General features: G+C 38.8%; 1 protein-coding gene across 2 annotated transcripts in view; it reads left to right on the top strand.

Moving 5' to 3' along the window:
• HECW2 (HECT, C2 and WW domain containing E3 ubiquitin protein ligase 2) overlaps positions 1-17433 on the top strand; it is a 402132-nt gene that overhangs the window by 294906 nt on the left and 89793 nt on the right. For both annotated transcript variants that reach the window (XM_030804281.1, XM_030804280.1), the window contains exon 14: positions 13459-13644. In XM_030804281.1, the coding sequence (XP_030660141.1) occupies positions 13459-13644 (186 nt within the window). The remainder of the gene's footprint in view (positions 1-13458; positions 13645-17433) is intronic.

The raw sequence follows: 17433 nt of genomic DNA, 5'->3' as shown, positions 1-17433 counted from the left end.
GTCTGATGACAGTCCATTTCCTTGTGTGTAGATAGCCATCTTCTCCCTCCATCTTCATATGGTCTAAGGGCTGAGGGCTCTCTCTCAGGCTTCTTTTATAAGGGTATTAATTCCTAATTACCTCTTAGGTCACCTCCTGCCCCCATCTCCTAATACTATTATATTGGTGATTACGTTTCAACATACGAACTTTGGGGGACACAAACATCGGACCCATAACAGGAGGATTTAAAAGATTATTCCACAAGTCTCTGAGGGCTGAGGGAGTGGCTTACTGAAGATAGTAATTAAAGGAAGGTCATTTTAACTGCACATGAAGTGATTTAGAATGAGGGGAACATTGGCCATAGAAGTCTAACTGGATATAATCCATTCAGCATGGCATGTGTTGATAGGAACCTGTACTAGAATATAAGAAAATAGACAAAAAGGATTCAGCATGAGAGGAATCGCAGACAGGGAGTTGGCAAGATTTGGTGGGTAAATAGGTAGAATAGAAACTGAAGAAGTTGACCTTGAGTATTAATAATAATAATACATAAATAATGAACAATACATAATTAATAATACTAGGAAAATTCAAATGAGGGACTTGTTAAAGGAATTGAAGGAGAACATATTGAATTTAACAAGACACGTTGTACACTTTCAGAAAAACGGAGTAGATCATAGAGAAAAATATAAGTCAACATAGTCCTATCACCAGGAGTTGGTGGTGAGGTAATTAGTGTATATTAATACATATTTATTTATTTTAATATTTTTCTGCCTTACTTCTTTATTCTTTAGCTTTGCTTTACAAGTATAAACATCTGTCTGCCTTTCCTCATCATTTTCTCCTGGTTTACAGGTTTAGCTTGGAGCAGAGAAGACTTGGGAGGAGAGTAAGCAATGAATAACATGCTAGCTATCCTCATATGTGAGAGGGGTTACATTTACTGAGCACTCAGCTTCGCAAGTTTGTTAATGATTATGTGCTAGGCACCGAGCTAAGACCTAGGGATACAGAGATGACAGCAACTGGGCCCTGGCATCCCAGACTTGGGAGTAATTATAATGTCGTAACCAGAATTACAAGTGCAGTAATGGATGGCTATAGAAGATACACTGCTGGAGTGGATGGTTAACTCCAGAGGGAAGGCACACGGAAGGGGCCATAGACAGGTTTGCATCTGAGATTAGTTTTAAAGGCTGATTAAGAGCTTGCCCCAGAAACAAGATGGGCAGGAGTACTCTAGGTAGAAGGAGCATCATTTGCAAAACAATCGATTCATGAAGCTGCAAGTCTGTCTTGATAATTACTGCAGAAGTTCTAAAACTGGATTATTAGTATTGTAAGCAATTCGGTGTTGCTGGTGTATTGAGAACATAGGACACTACTGAAAGTCAGATTTGAGCCTGGGAAGGGATACAGAAGCCAGGTTACACAAACCTAAATTCATGTATGGGACAATTCTAGGAGGTGACAGGCTTTCATGCAAGGTGGAATGGGCTAACATTTAGAGTTGTCACTGTAACACAGAAAAAAATCGTGCTTTAATAGGAAGAGCCTCGGACTTGGAGTCAGATGGCACAAGCTCCCCTTTGTTTTTTATTCATTTGTTCATGCCTTCATTTAATCAGTATTTATTAAATGCCTGTGATTTGCCTGGTACATTCTAGACTCTGGGAATAGAGTGGTAAATAAGACAGAGTAGAATATAGATAACAGACTAGTGAGTAAAAAAGATAATGCAAGATGCAAGTACTGCAGTGTGGTGTGAGGCGACTGAAACCACACACTGGGACAGAGTTACTTGGGGATGAGGTGGAGGAGGCACTATTTTATTTTTATATATTTATTTTATCTCAAAATCTCACAAGGAGGCACTATTTTAGATCAGGTGGACAGGAAGCCCTTTCCAAGGGAGCCACATTCAAGCCGTCATAAAATGCTCAGAAGCCGATAAGGTAAATGTCTGAGAACAGAACCTGCCTTGCCAAGGAAGTGCAGAGACTCAGGGGTAGGAATGAGTTTTCTGTGGTACATAATATGGTCAGAGAAGTGCACAGGGCTACAGAAGCTTGGGCTTGCATGATCTGGCAAGGCATTTGGGCTTTATTTTGAAAGGGTTTTCTATATGGGAGTAATTGAGAGTTTTTAAAGTTCCTTCTAGCTACTATGCAAAGAATGAGTTTTAGAGGGCAAGATTGGCATCAGGGAGACTAAGTGAAAAGGTACTGTGGTAAGGCATGGAAGTGGCTTGGGCTAATGCAGTTAGCAGTAGAGACGGTGACAAGTGGATGAATATTGGATATATTTTGAAGACAGAGATGACATTCTTGCTAATAGATTGGAATACAGAATAGGAGAAAAAAGGGCTTCAAGAAGGAGCAACTGTAGCTAGACTAATAAAGAAGAAAAGAGATAAGACTCAAATAAACACAATCAGAAATGATAAGGGACAGATTGCCACTGACCCCGCAGAAATACAAACAACCATGTCAGAGAATACTGTGAACACCTCTATGTACATAAACTAGAAAATCTAGAAGAAATAGATAAGTTCCTGGACACATACACCCTCCCAAGACTGAACTAGTATGAAATTGAATCTGTGAATAGACCAATAATGAGTTCTGAAATTGAGGCAGCTATAAACGGTCTACCAACCAAAAAAAGCCTGGGATCAGATGGATTGACAGCTGAATACTACTAGAGATACAAAAAAGAGCTGGTACCATTTCTACTGAAATGACTTCAAAAAATTGAAAAGGAGGGACTCCTCCCTAACTCATTCTATGAGGCCAGCATCATCTTGACACCAAAACCTGGCAGAGATATAACAGAAAAAGAAAACTTCAGGCCAATGTCCTTGGTGAGCATCAATGCAAAAATTCTCAATAAAATACTGGAATCCAGCAGCACATCAAAAAAGTTATCCACCACAATCAAATTGACTTTATCCCCAGGATGCAGGGTTGGTTCAACATATGCAAATCAATACATGTGATTCATCACATAAACAGAACTAAAGACAGAAACCGCATGATTATTTCAATAGATGCAGAAAAGACCTTCGATAAAATTCAGCATCCCTTCATGTTAAAAACTCTCAATCAACTAGGTATTGAAGGAACATACCTCAAAGTAATAAGAGCTATATATGACAAACCAACATCCAGTATCATGCTGAATGGGCAAAAGCTGGAAGCATTCCCCTTGACATCCAGCACAAGGCAACCTTGCCCTCTGTCACCACTCCTATTCAACATAGTATTGGAAGTTCTGGCCAGGGCAATCAGGCAAGAGAAAGAAATAAAAGGTATTCAACTAGGAAGAAAGGAAGTCAAATTATCTTTGTTTGCAGATGACATGATTCTACATCTAGAAAGCTCAGTCGTCTCAGCCCAAAAGATTCTTAAGCTGATAAGCAACTTCAGTCTCGGAATACAAAAATCAATGTGCAAAAATTGCTAGCATTCCTATACACCAACAACAGGCAAGCAGAGAGCCAAATAATGAATGAACTCCCATTCACAATTGCTACAAAAAGAATAAAATACCTAGGAATATAGCTAACAAGGGAAATGAAGGACTTCTTCCAGGAAAACTACAAACCACTGCTCAAAAAGAAATCAGAGCAAGACACAAACAAAAGGAAAAACATTCCATGCCCATGGATAGGAAGAATCAATATCATGAAAATGGCCATATTGCCCAAAGTAATTTATAGATTCAATGCTGTTCCCATTAAACTACCATTAACATTCTTCACAGAATTAGAAAAAAACTATTTTAAAACTCATATAGAACCAAAAAAGAGCCTGAATAGTCAAGACAATCCTAAACAACAACAACAAAGCTGGAGGCATCACACTTCCTGACTTACAACTATACTAGTAATTTCTAACTATACTAGTAACTTACAACTATACTAGTAACCAAAACAGCATGGTACTGATACAAAAACAGACACATAGACCAATGGAACAGAATAGAAAACTCAGAAATAAGACTGCACACCTACAACCATTTGACCTTCAGCAAACCTGACAAAAACAAGCATTGGGGAAAGGATTGATTCCCTATTTAATAAATGGTGGTGGGAGGACTGGCTAGCCATATGCAGAAAATTGAAACTGGACCCTTTCCTTACATTATATACAAAAATTAACTCAAGATGGATTAAAGACTTAAATGTAAAACTGAAAACCATAAAAACCCTACAAAAAATCTAGGCAATACTATTCAGGACATAGGCACAGGCAAAGATTTCATGACAAAAGTGCCAAAAGCAATTGCAACAAAAGCAAAAATTGACATGTGGGATCTAATTAAACTAAAGGGCTTCTACACAGCAAAAGAAACTATCATCAGAGTGAACAGACAACCTACAGAATGGGAGAAAATTTTTGTAGTCTGTCCATGTGACAAAGGTCCAATGTCCAAAGTCTACAAAGAACTTAAAGAAATTTACGAGAAAAAAAAAAACAAACAATCCCATTAAAAAGTGGGCAGAGGATATGAATAGACATTTCTCAAAAGAAGACATACACATGGCCAACAAAAATATGAAAAAAAGCTCAACATCACTGATCATTATAGAAATGCAAATCAAAACCACAATGAGATGTCATCTCATGCCAGTCAGAATGGCCATTATGAAAAAGTAAGAACACAACAGATGCTGGCAAAGTTACAGAGATAAAGAAATGCTTCTACACTTTCAGTGGGGGTGTAAATTAGTTCAACCACTGTGAAAGACAGTGTGGCGATTCCCTAAAGTTCTAGAACCAGAAATACCGTTTGACCCAGCAATCCCATTACTGCTTATATAACTAAAGGAATATAAATCATTCTATTATAAAGATACATGAACATGTATGTTCACTGCAGCACTATTCACAATGTCAAAGACATGGAATCAACCCAAATGCCCATCAATGATAGACTGGATAAAGAAAATGTGGTACATATACACCATGGAATACTGTGCAATCATAAAAAGGAATGCAATCATGTCCTTTCCAGGGGCATGGATGGAGTTGGAAGCTATTATTCTCAGCAAACTAAAACACAAACAGAAAACCAAACACCACATGTTCTCACTTATAAGTGGGAGCTGAATGATGAGAACCCATGGACACATGGCCGGGAACATGGACACATGGCAGGGTGCCTGTCGGGGGTGGGGTAGGGAGAGGGCGAGCATCAGGGATAATAGCTAATGGATGCTGGGCCTAATACCTAGGTGATAGGATGATCTGTGCAGCAAACCACCATGGCACACGTTTATCTATGTAACAAACCTGCACAACCTGCACACATACCCCTGAACTTAAAAGATGAAGAAAAAAAAAGAGCAACTGATTTCATGGTAGTGTTCATGTGTTTTCTGGTTAACACTGGCTTTCTGGAGAAAAAAAGTGTGTATATTTGTGTGTATGTAGGTTGTGTTTATACACACACATGTATGTATGTGTATAAATATATGCATGTGAGATATATATAGAGAGAGATATATATGTATGTATAGATATAGATATAGATATATATGTATAGATGGAGGCATCACACTTCCTGACTTATAATTTACAAATAATAGTAAAAGAGACACTGAATGCTTTTGTTGATTTTTGCTACCTACAGTGGTAATTGAAGAACAAGTATAGTTCCAACAAGAATATTTTCATTTGCATTAACAAGTAAAGACAACAGTGTAAAAGGGAGACATGTTGGAGTTTCATATTCCTTTGTCAATAGTTTTTGAATACTAGACTTACATTTCTTCATTTTATGTGTGTTTGTGCTATTTGCAATGTAACAGCACAATTTGAAGTTTCATCTGCATTTTAATTTTCTCCATTAATTTCTTAAGTCTGGACCTTAGGTAAAGAAAAAGGCAGTAAACTTTTCCTATAAAGGGCCAGAGAGTAAATATTTTAGGCTTTTGGCCCAAAGACAACATGTAAGCAAATGGCCCTGGCTGAGTTCCAATGAAACTTTGTTTACAAACACAGACAGCTAGCCACTGGGCCTGTAGGTTGCCCACCCCTAGTCTAGACAGCCTACAGAACAATAAATCAAGCCCTGATATTGCATTTCCTGATTTCTGTAGTGTTAATACGCCCACTATGGCCAATGTCAAACCATTACCAATGACATCATGAAGCACAGAGTTCTAACTTCTCTCTTTGGGCTGCCGTCTTCATACAAGTTCCTCATCACTGCAGTGTTTCAAGTAGAGACTGGATTAGTAGTCACTGAGTTGTGGTATAAGGCTGTGGGAATTTTTTTTTTTTTTTTTGAGACAAGAGTTTCACTCTGTTGCCCAGGCTGGAGTGCAGTGGTGCCATCTCGGCTCACTGCAAGCTCCACCTCCTGGGTTCACGCCATTCTCCTGCCTCAGCCTCCCGAGTAGCTGGGGCCACAGACGCCCACCACCACGCCCAGCTAATTTTTTGTGTTTTTAGTAGAGACGGGGTGTCACCATGTTAGCCAGGATGGTCTCGATCTCCTGACCTCGTGATCCGCCCACCTTGGCCTCCCAAAGTGCTGGGATTAAAGGCGCGAGCCACCGTGCCAGGTCCAAGGCCATGGTTTTTAAACTTGGTGACTTTAAAAAATAAAATGCATATTCTTGGTACCCAAACTTTAGAGATTCTGGTTCAGTAGGTCTGGAGTGGGTCCCAGCAGTCTGTTTTAATTTTGCTTTGTTTTGTTTTAGGCCCCTTAAGTGATTCTGATACAATTGTGGCCTGTAGTCTGGGAACTCCTAGGATAAAGAGATTTTCATTAAATGCCCTTACCGTGTTTGTCACAACTATAACTCTCCTGGACTTTTCACAACTAACATGTTTTAACAGTATGAAAATACTAAGCAGCTTACAGGCTTTTTTTTTTAAAACTTATTTTGTTTTCGTGTTTTTGTCATGTTTCCTTTTTCTTTAGTTGGGCATGATTTTAGAATTTATTTTGCTGGATAGTCTATCTTGATTTCAAAGTATTCTTTCTAAAGCATTTTAATTTTTTTCTTCCTCTTATTGAACTGAATTCATATTAGCTAAAAAGATGATCCATGCTGTGCATTTATACATTTCTGTAAGGCTTAAATTCTGTGGGTTTAGGAAGTATGATTTTCCTGACTTATATATGACAAATATTGAAGTAGCTGGATTTGTCTTGCTAGAAGTCTCAAGATATGAATTAATGGAGATAACTCAGACAATTTTTTCTAACGTGCATTACTTGCTGGAATGTTTTCTTTTTTCCTAGATTAACAGAAAATGTTACAAAATAAACTTTTATTTGATTTCTGTATTTTAAGATTTATTGTCTAGAGTTTTTTGCTAGAATTGTTTATGATCTATACCTCTTTCAGTTACTTCCCTGTTCGTATTATTGAAAATGTTCAATGTGCAAAAGGAGTGTATTTAATAATTTTCCTAACTATTTTTTATGACTCGAAGGTATCAGTTTATGTTGAAAGAAAGTAATGAAAAATAGGTGGGAATTGAACAATGAGAACACTTGGACACAGGAAGGGGAACATCACACACCGGGGCCTGTCATGGGGTTGGGGGAGGGGGGAGGGATAGCATTAGGAGATATACCTAATGTAAATGACGAATTAATGGGTGCAGCAAACCAACATGGCACATGTATATATGTGTAACAAACATGCATGTTGTGCACATGTACCCTAGAACTTAAAGTATAAGAAAAAAAATAATAAATTAAAAAGAAAGAAAAATAGATTACGTGTAGTTGTAATACCTAATAATCCTTACTGGAAAGAAAGGTGTTAAATAGATATATGGTTGTCATAACACTAAAGTAAAACTTGAGAAAGAAAATTTTGTGGGTTTTTTCTTTTTCTTTTTTTGCGTTGTGGTTGCTTTAGGAATTATTCTACTGCCCTCTAATGGTTGTGATCAGATTTCTTTCAAAATTGTCCTGACAAACGATTTCTCTTGCTAATTCAAGATTTAGTTATTAGTACCATGTCTTTTATAGCTGATGTGCCTATATTTGTCTAATTAATGTCATACATAAATGTATTTCATTATATTCAACTGAATAATTTTCCAACATACATGCCAAATAATTACTACTGTGGCTTTTAATGAGCTCTAAAAATACATTAATTCTAGCGTTTAAGTTTCTTAGTACTTAATGAAGAAAAATACTGTTCCAAAATCCATAAGTATATTCTTGAAACTTGGGAATTCCTGCTATTGCAAAATAGATGAATTGTTCATTTGTAGTTAGTTTTGTTAATGTTAAAATTCCCTTCCTTTTTACTCTAGCTAGATGAAAACAATGTAAATCTTGTAAAATTAAAAATATTATGAAGACAGACTGTATAAAACAGGACTATTTTGATATCGCTGCATACATATTATGCAAACATTTCTTGATTTTGTATATATTAAATTTTGTTTAGTGAATAATGTATACAAGTGCTCAAATCTGCTCTCTTGTGAATATGAGAGATGTTTGCTATAGATTCGGTGACGTGCTTTTCCAAACCTGAATTCAGAATGCCTATTCTTGATGAAACCTTTCTGAAATATAAAGAAAGACTTTATTTGTCAGTAATGTACTTAACTATGTTTTGAAAACAGCAGAATTAGGTGAAATTAGGACTGGGCCAGGTAATCTAAGACATTTGGTCATCATAACACTAAGGAAAACCTGCAAAAAAAGGAGAGGGGATTGATTATTATTTGCATTGTGGTTGATAAGAACTAAGTATTTGCATGTAATTTTCTTATTCTGCTGCCAAATGGCAATGACATTTACTTCTACAACCTCAAACAAACATGTAACCAAACAAAAACACATTTAAGTTCTAAGGAGTGTTATTTAACAAAACTCCACTCAAGAAATTCAGTTGATCATTCACTCAACCATCAAGTGCTTATTTCTTGCCAGGACGATGAGAAACAACCAGGAGGGAGGTTGGAACAGGGATTTTTGGAATTGAGAAGGAATAACTAAAAAGAATATTTAAATTATGTCAAAGGAAAACAAAGTGTTGTTTCCTTTAGAGATCATTTAAGGCACTTTGTCTGCTATTAACAATTACCAATTCCTCTTAACTACTCGAGTCCACGTGCAGTGGCTTCCCAGGTGAATTCTGTTCATTATCATGAGACTATGTTATGAAATAGGTATCATGGGCTCTTCTCTAATCTACTTTTGTTTCAGGTAAATATCAGATTCATTTACTGCATCTTTTTCTGTAAGATAAGCAAGCAAACAAACAAACATAGAAAAGGATCCTTACCTACTTAGAACCACTAAACCCCAGGAGAATAAAGATGCCTATTTTCTCTTAACCCACAGCTTTGTCAATATCAGCTTCCATGAAGACTAAACTCTGTCAACCTAATCCTATCTGTTTAGTGTTTTTGGCTCTTTGGACTGCTCCCATTCTTACCTCTGCTCGTTCTGTCAGTGTGTTTCAGTATTTTCACCACTGTCGTGGCCTTTGTTTTTCCAACTCTTTCTGCCTCTGGTGAATCTCTTCCTTCCACCTCCCCCTATAATTCTCCTTCTTCATCCTTTTGAATGATCAGGCCTTGCTCATCTCTGTATCCTCAGGGTTTAGCACAGGGCTTAGCACGTGATTAATGAAGCTTAGGAGACCCTTGTTCAGTTCATAGAACGTAGGATGCTGGCCCAAGATCTTCAAACTGAAAGTGGTGAACAATTTTGCCACTCTCTTTATCTGTTATAACACAGGTATGATAGATATAATCCCCTATATATTTTTACTTATAGCCTGTATTCTTAAAGTGATTTTGACCTTTTCAAATTACTTTACCATCCTTTGTCCCACTGGATTTGAATCTCACATGCCTATGGAGAAAGCAAGGGAGTTATTATTATCCCATATTACAGTTAAGCAAATTGAGACAGAGATTAAGTAGTTTTCTTTGTCTCTATGAGTGACAGAGCTGAGACTAGAATCTGCACTGTAGTTCTATATGAAGTGGAGTATAAATATCCTTCCCAAACTATAGATATATAAATTACATATATATACACACACACACACATAAACTATATATACATATCTATAGACACACAGTTTTTGCATAAACATATATATGCACTTACTCAAACATAGTTTTTTTTTTTATAGAAACATAGCAGTCTAGAAGTATGTTCCTGTTTGGCTTCAGTGTTTTGTATAGACCCTAACAGTCATGTACTTACTATTCAGACTTGAAAAGGCTGTGGATCTAAAGATTGTTTACTAGTTACTGAGAGACATCTCCTGCATTGAATTACTTTGGTAGATGCTCTTTGCAAAGATCAGATGTGTTTGGCACCATACTACATGTTTCATTGAGTAGAGAGAAGGAAGATGAAATGACGTAATTAATTATAAGACCAGCCTTAAGATTTCTATGCTTAAAGAGCTATTCAGCCCCAGGGAATTACTTCAAGTCCGAGGCTGGGATGAGTTTCTTAACTTAATTCCCACTGCTTCTTGCCCTAATGAAGTTCTTTTTTAACAAAGTGAGGAGCATTTCTGGTGCTCTAGATAAGAAATCAGAATGTGGCCTATTTACTTATTTTAGTGAGAAGAGGGAGCAGTGAAGGCGACAAAGAGGTATACCTATTTAGAACGACGGGTAATGTAATGATTTATCCGACAGAATTATCCCCCAAATAATTTGTCCCTGAAGAGACTTAATATTTGTTTTACTCTTAGGTAGTAAGACCTGAAAGCTCATTATGATCCCTGCACAAACCAGTGTGGTCTCAGGACTCTAACTTGCAATGACTTATGTGAAAATCTGTCAGCAACACTGAGCCAAATGCAGAAAACAGTTGCCTTGCTGATTGTATTTAAAACTCAAAGCAGAGTCAGCCAATAGAGCCAAAACTGTTACTTAGCTGAAGTTAGGTTTTTTCTGACACTGCCCAACTTCTGTTATTTCCTTCTCTGCTTTCATGGTGTCACTTTCCTATCCTCTCATGCTCTCTAATTGCCCAGAGCCCATGCATAGGCCTGCCTGCATTGACAGTACTCTCTGCTCTGAACCACACAACTGCTCACAGCCATCAAAACCTCCTCTCATTTAGACTGTCGGTTGAAATATGACTCGAAAGCATTTTATACTCAAGTGTACTGAGGAGCTAAGGTTCAAGCATGGTTCATTGTGGTCTTCTTTCTTCTTCCCTTCCTCCTCACTTCCTTTCTTCTTTCCTTTAATTTGTTTTTTACAGGGAACAAGTATTTAATGACAGTAAATCAATCCGAATAATTTAGGTTATACTTCAATAATAATGACCAACAAATCTCAGTGGCTTCAGCTAACAAAGGATTACTTCTCATTCCAAGTCAGGTTATCAGGGTCCCTGTGGTCACTCAGGGACCCAGGGAGCCAGGCTGGGGAGCATCCCTGTTCAAACATTGCCACTTGCTGTGTCAAAGGGAAGAAAGCTCTAGAGGGACTCACATCAGCAATAAATGCTTTGACCTGGACATGACACATCTTGAGGGGTCCTAGGAAGACTGGAGCAATGTTGACTGTCTTCATACTCATTCCTCTTTGATCCCTAATAACGAACACAGTACTGGGTACAGCAAAGACAATAAATGTTTATTAAAATGAAATCATTTCCAGAGACTCTAGAGTCCTTGGGGTTTGCCTTGGGCTGTCTTAGACTAAAATAGATAACAACCCATAAAGTTTAGACTAAAATAGATAACAGAACCCATACAATTTAGACAAAAATAGATAACAGAACCCATAAAGCTGGAAGACGTCCAAACTTAGTCTAGTGTCCCTGAGACACTAAAGATAAAAGGAATCCAAAGCCTTTTGAATCAGTCTGAGAAGAATAGAGTTCCAGGATGATCATTCACGGCCTGGTCAGTTTCATGAATATCATATTCCCTCTGATGATTCAAGGAAACAGCTGTCATACAGTTATTCCTCTTCTGCTGTTTTGTGCATGGTGTTATGCAATAAATATTTATTGTCTGACTCATATGTGGACAATCATGACTTATAATCAGTTTGTGGAATCTTTAAATATCATAGAAATGAAAACTGTAAGGTTTTGGACAAAACAGTCACTTTTCTGTGTGGTGGTATAGTGGAGTTTTTTTAAACTCGCATTTCATTCATATACATCCAACCAAATATACACAGGGAAAAAGAGAAAAAAAGAAAAAAGAATGAGATGTACAGCCCAGGCACCTCAGCCTGCTATTCCATTCACCAAGCTTATATGCCTCTATGAAGGGTGTGATTCTAAAACCTCAGTCTGTTGTAATCTGAGTTAAGTGTGATGGTCAGTGAGAGCAGCTCATTCCATTGCATGTCCTTCTAGTATAGAAATGTATGGCAAGCATTTTTCCATGCAACCTGGCCCTTAAGTGTATACTGGTTGTGTCATCTGGCACTCACTCAGAGAGCCAATAACCTAGTCCAATACTGGGGGAGAAACTGGCTATGTCAGGGCTCTCTGTAAGGCGGCATATTCATCTCCAGTGTAGTATAATTTTGACTGTATGTTTCTTTCCTAAAACCAGCTTCAGGATTTAATGGCCCATGTGCAGTGAGACTCCACAACATGTATGTTCTTTAGTAAATTAGTTCAACCATTGTGGAAGACAGTGTGGCAATTCCTCAAAGATCTAGAACCAGAAATACCATTTGACCCAGCAATCCCATTACTGGGTATTTACCCAAAGGAATATAAATCATTCTGTTACAAAGATACCTGCACATATATGTTCATTGCAGCATCATTCACAATAGCAAAGACATGGAATTAACCCAAATATCCATCAATGACAGACTGGCTAAAGAAAATGTAGCATATATACACCATGGAATGCTATGCAGCCACGAAAAGGAATGAGATAATGTCCTTTGCAGGAATGTGGATGGAACTGGAAGCCACTATCCTCAGCAAATTAACACAGGAACAGAAAACCAAACACCACATGTTCTCACTTATAAGTGAGAGCTGAACAATGAGAACACATGGACACAGAGAGGGGAACAACACACACTAGGGCCTGTTGGGGAGTGGGACTGGGGGAGGGAGAGCATTAGGGAAAAATAGCTAATGCGTGCTGGGCTTAATACTTGGGTGATGGGTCGACAGGTACAGCAAACCACCGTGGCACACGTTTACCTATTTAACAAACCTGCTCATCTTGCACATGTACCCCAGAACTTCAAATACAAATAAAAATTTAAAAAAGAGAACTAGACACCAGCTGTGGAGACTGCCTTACCTTCTGTAGTCTTTATGTTTCATTTTGTTCAAGATATTTTGCTCTGTCTGCTGTTTCCATACATGGGTCTAGAGTTCTGTTGAAGCCTATATATGCATTTCATTACTTATTGAAAGATTAGCCATACCCATGTGTAGTATTTCTGGTGCTTCTGCATGTCACAAGTGGGTTAACATTGGTTCTCCATTCTTTTCTTTAGAGTGCCTACCGCATGTTTACAAACAACACGTGTTTGAAGCACATGATCACCAAAGTCCGGAGGGACACCCACCACTTTGAACGCTACCAGCATAACCGGGACCTTGTGGGATTCCTCAACATGTTCGCGAACAAACAGCTAGAGCTGCCGCGGGGATGGGAAATGAAACATGATCACCAGGGCAAGGTAACACGAGGGAGATGCCTCAGGGAGTGCCAAATGCCTGTGGGCTGCTTGTGGCTTCCACACTTGGCCCTACCCTTCAAGTGAGGGCCAAGGCTCTTTGTGAGGTGAAACATTCCACCTTCTGTTCAAGTGAAACCTGGACAGCAGGTTGTTTGTGACCACAAACAGTGACTGTGCCATTCTGAAGTCATGGAGGGAGCGCAGGGAGGGCTGTGAGACTGGCAAAGCATTCGCTTCTCCCTGGAAACTCTCATACCTGTCATCTCTCTCCATGCTCTGCTGATTAGAGAAAAGGGTTTTCAGGCAGTGGCTTCCTTCTCCCTAGTGATACAGCTTGTGTTGTAGATATTTGAATAAAAAGTTGTGGTATTGTTTGGAGAAGGTGGCTAGGAGGTCACTAAGCAAGCAACTGCGTGAGGTGTGTCTTTGTAACACTGTCTGGGCTTGGGCTTCAGTCGTACTGGTTCAGAACTGTGATCTTGTTAGCACATTAACCAAAACTCACTGATTGATTAATTTATGACAAGAAATATGTAACTGTGCAACACAGGCCAGAATAGCTACATCTGTACTTCCTCTGTAGGTGGATGAACCAGAAAGCCTGGTTACAATCAGGAAGTCGTTCTATGAGTACGAAATCAGAATGAGAAAGTTAGTGCTTGTTATAAGGTGACCCTCAGCTAAGATTTAATTTTTATTTAACTCTTATGTAGTACCTACTGTGAACCATGAACTGTTTAAGCTCTTAAGGTCCTCACCACAACTTTGATAAAGCAGTACTATTATTATTGCCATTTACAGATAAGCAGCTCCATGTCCAGAATGGTTCAGTGACTTGCCTGACATCACAGAGACAGGCAGTGGCTGAGCCACTCTGTAGGCCAGCCAGGCTGGTTCCAGGAACGTACTTTTAACCATGACATTATGCTCTGCAAGTATTGAGTAACCAACCTCAGTTTCTCTGTCTATAAAAAGTCTGGGAATATGTGACTTGAAGCGTAGGGAAAATTAAAATGACATGATATTTAAAGTATTTAACAACCCTTGGAGTGTTTGTTCGACAAATATTTATTGAGCACCTAAGCAAAATAGGTAAGCCAACTACTTTGTAGAACTGCCATTCTCATGAATGCAGCATTCATGTCTCAGAGACAGGCAATAGACAAATAAATAAACATACTATTCTTCGTATGCCAAGAGCTGATTAATGCTATGATTAAAAATAACACAACAAATGAGATCTAGTAAAAGACAGGAATGGAGAATGTTATTTCATATAGGGTGGTTGGGGAAGGTGTCACAGATAAGGCCATAGGTGAGCAGATACCTGAAAGAAGTTAAGGAGTAAAGTATATCAACGGTCAAGGCAAATGGAACACGTAAAGTACTCAGTAAATGCCATTTACCCCCCAAAGTTCCCTCTAGCAGAGGGAACTTTACCACAATAGCCTCTTACTTATCCTGAACTCAGCTTCCAGCAATATTACCTGAGAACCTATGAGCAGTCAAAATGGTTGTTACAAAATGCATGTATTTTAATGCATGGGAGGAGCCCTCAAACTCTCATTGAAACTACTGACTTTATTTCTGCAAATGTTTTTAATAAACCTCTAATTCCCAGCCAAGAGAAGATTAGAAGTGGCAAGCATGAAGTTTAGGAGAGATGAAAGAGAATTGGGCTTGTGATTTTGTCCCTGGACCACAAGTAAAATGACACTGAATTAGAGTCAGATGGGCATGACAGAGAAGCCTTTTCAGAACACTAAGCTGGAAGCAGGGACACCAGGGGAAGATATGGCTTTGCTGGTACTACATTTGGTTCAACAGCCTGAGAGCCCAATGTCTGTAAATGTTCCATTGGATGGAAGGGCATAGGTGGTCCAAGTAAGGACTTTGAAAAATACTGGTAGTATTATACCGGGGTATAAAAGAGTAGTACCCCACCAAGAATTCATCTGTTTTCAGCTCTAACAAGATTTTACCTGGAATCATGAATGAGGAGCTATGTTCATTAGAGAATCAGAGGTCCAGGGAAAACCCAAGTTAAGATAATGGATAGTGCTTCATCTGTTTCTGCTCTGTGTTGAGATTTAACTTGTTAAGGCAGGGGTTGGTCCCTTCTTGCCAGTCATAACTTGCCAGACACACTTTAGGAGAGAGGTTCTTTTACTAACCCCTGAACCTTGAAAACAGTTTCAATTACATATAGGATACTATTGAAGAAGAGTTGTAATGTATTCTTAAGAACAAGTTCTGTCTCATAGCTTTTATAAAAGTTTTGGTGGTTAAACAGGAGTAAACATTATCTCAACCATGTTCATAACATGACTATCCAAAACATCCTGTTCTCTAGGGATGTTTTTACCAATCTGGGTGTTACAACTTGAAGTTGGCATTGTATAGAACCCTGAGTGTAAGCTGGTAGAGAGCTGACCTCATAATCTGCTGCTGGCTTTTACATTAGAATCCTGTTTGGGGTGAAAGATTTGAAGGACCCCTGCCTTGTGGACAAGACAGATTAGCAGGCAGACCCAAAAGCTTATCACTTTAGCCTGATCTCTCTCTGTCGTGCATTAAGAACTTAATAAGATTTTTAGCTAAGCTGGACACCTTAACTAAAGCAGGTTTATCTCCGTGTGATTCTCCCATGTAAGTTTCTTTCCAAGTGACCAGCTTCCAGTAGATTAAAATAACTTAAAGGAACATTCAGGGAAGCTGGTGCTCGGTCTCTATTTGGCTACTCTGCTTTGGGCTGCATGTTAGGAGTCCTGTCTCCTGTCTTATGAATAGGTAGCTAATAGGTTTTCTGTCAACCTTGGAATTTTAGCCCCTTTTAATTGAATTTAATAATATTTATTTTAAGAGACAGGATCTTGCTATGTTGCCCAGGCTGGAGTACAGTGGCTATTCACAGACGTGGTCCCACTACTGATCAGCATGGGAGTTTCAACCTGTGCCATTTCTAACCTGGGCTGGTTCCTCCCACCTTAGGCAACCTGGTGATCTCCAACTCCTAGGAGGTCACCATATTGATGGGGAACTTAGTGTGGACACCTGATTGGCATAGCACACTGTAGTCCAGAACTCCTGGGCTCAAGCAGTCCTCCCACTTCAGCCTCCCAAGTAGCTGGAACTATAGGCACGTGCCACCCTGCCTGGCTAGCCCCTTTTAAAAATGAGTTGCTGTGCTTCTAGAACATTTGAAGGGAGAAAACATTTTTCGTGTAATGCAACATCAAAGCTATTAACTATTATGAAGTTATTTTCCCACAGTGATGACTGATTTCTAGAGTTGATATGAAACAGGATGTCCATATCCTCATCTGCATGAAAGGAAATGGTTCTTAACAGAAATGTTCTCAGGCTGAAATTTACCTCCATCTCCTCTTCTCTAGTGTAACATCTTCCTTTCGTGTTTTCACTTATTTAGTCATTCAGCAACACTTCGGAGGTGTGTACCATTGTGCTTACAATGATAAAAATTTACCACTTAATGTAGTATTCTGGAGCATGTAGCATTGCCCCTGGGCCAGACACTAGTTCATTTAGGGCTCACAGCAGCCTGGAGATGGGTGCTATTTTTATCCACATTATATAGAAGAGGAAACTGAGGCAAAGCATGATTACGTGAATTGACCAAGGTCAATTAGTAAGTGGTGGAATTGGATTTGAACCCAGGCAGTCCAGCTCCAGAGTCTGTGCTCCTCTCCTGCCTCTCACCAGTAAGGAGGGTGAAGGGATAGCATCAGCAATTATAATGAAGATGGCAAAGGTTTGGCAGGATGCTGT

The sequence above is a fragment of the Nomascus leucogenys genome, chromosome 22a (assembly GCF_006542625.1).
Source record: "Nomascus leucogenys isolate Asia chromosome 22a, Asia_NLE_v1, whole genome shotgun sequence".
NCBI lineage: Eukaryota > Metazoa > Chordata > Mammalia > Primates > Hylobatidae > Nomascus > Nomascus leucogenys.
This window is presented reverse-complemented; position numbering and strand designations above follow the sequence as displayed.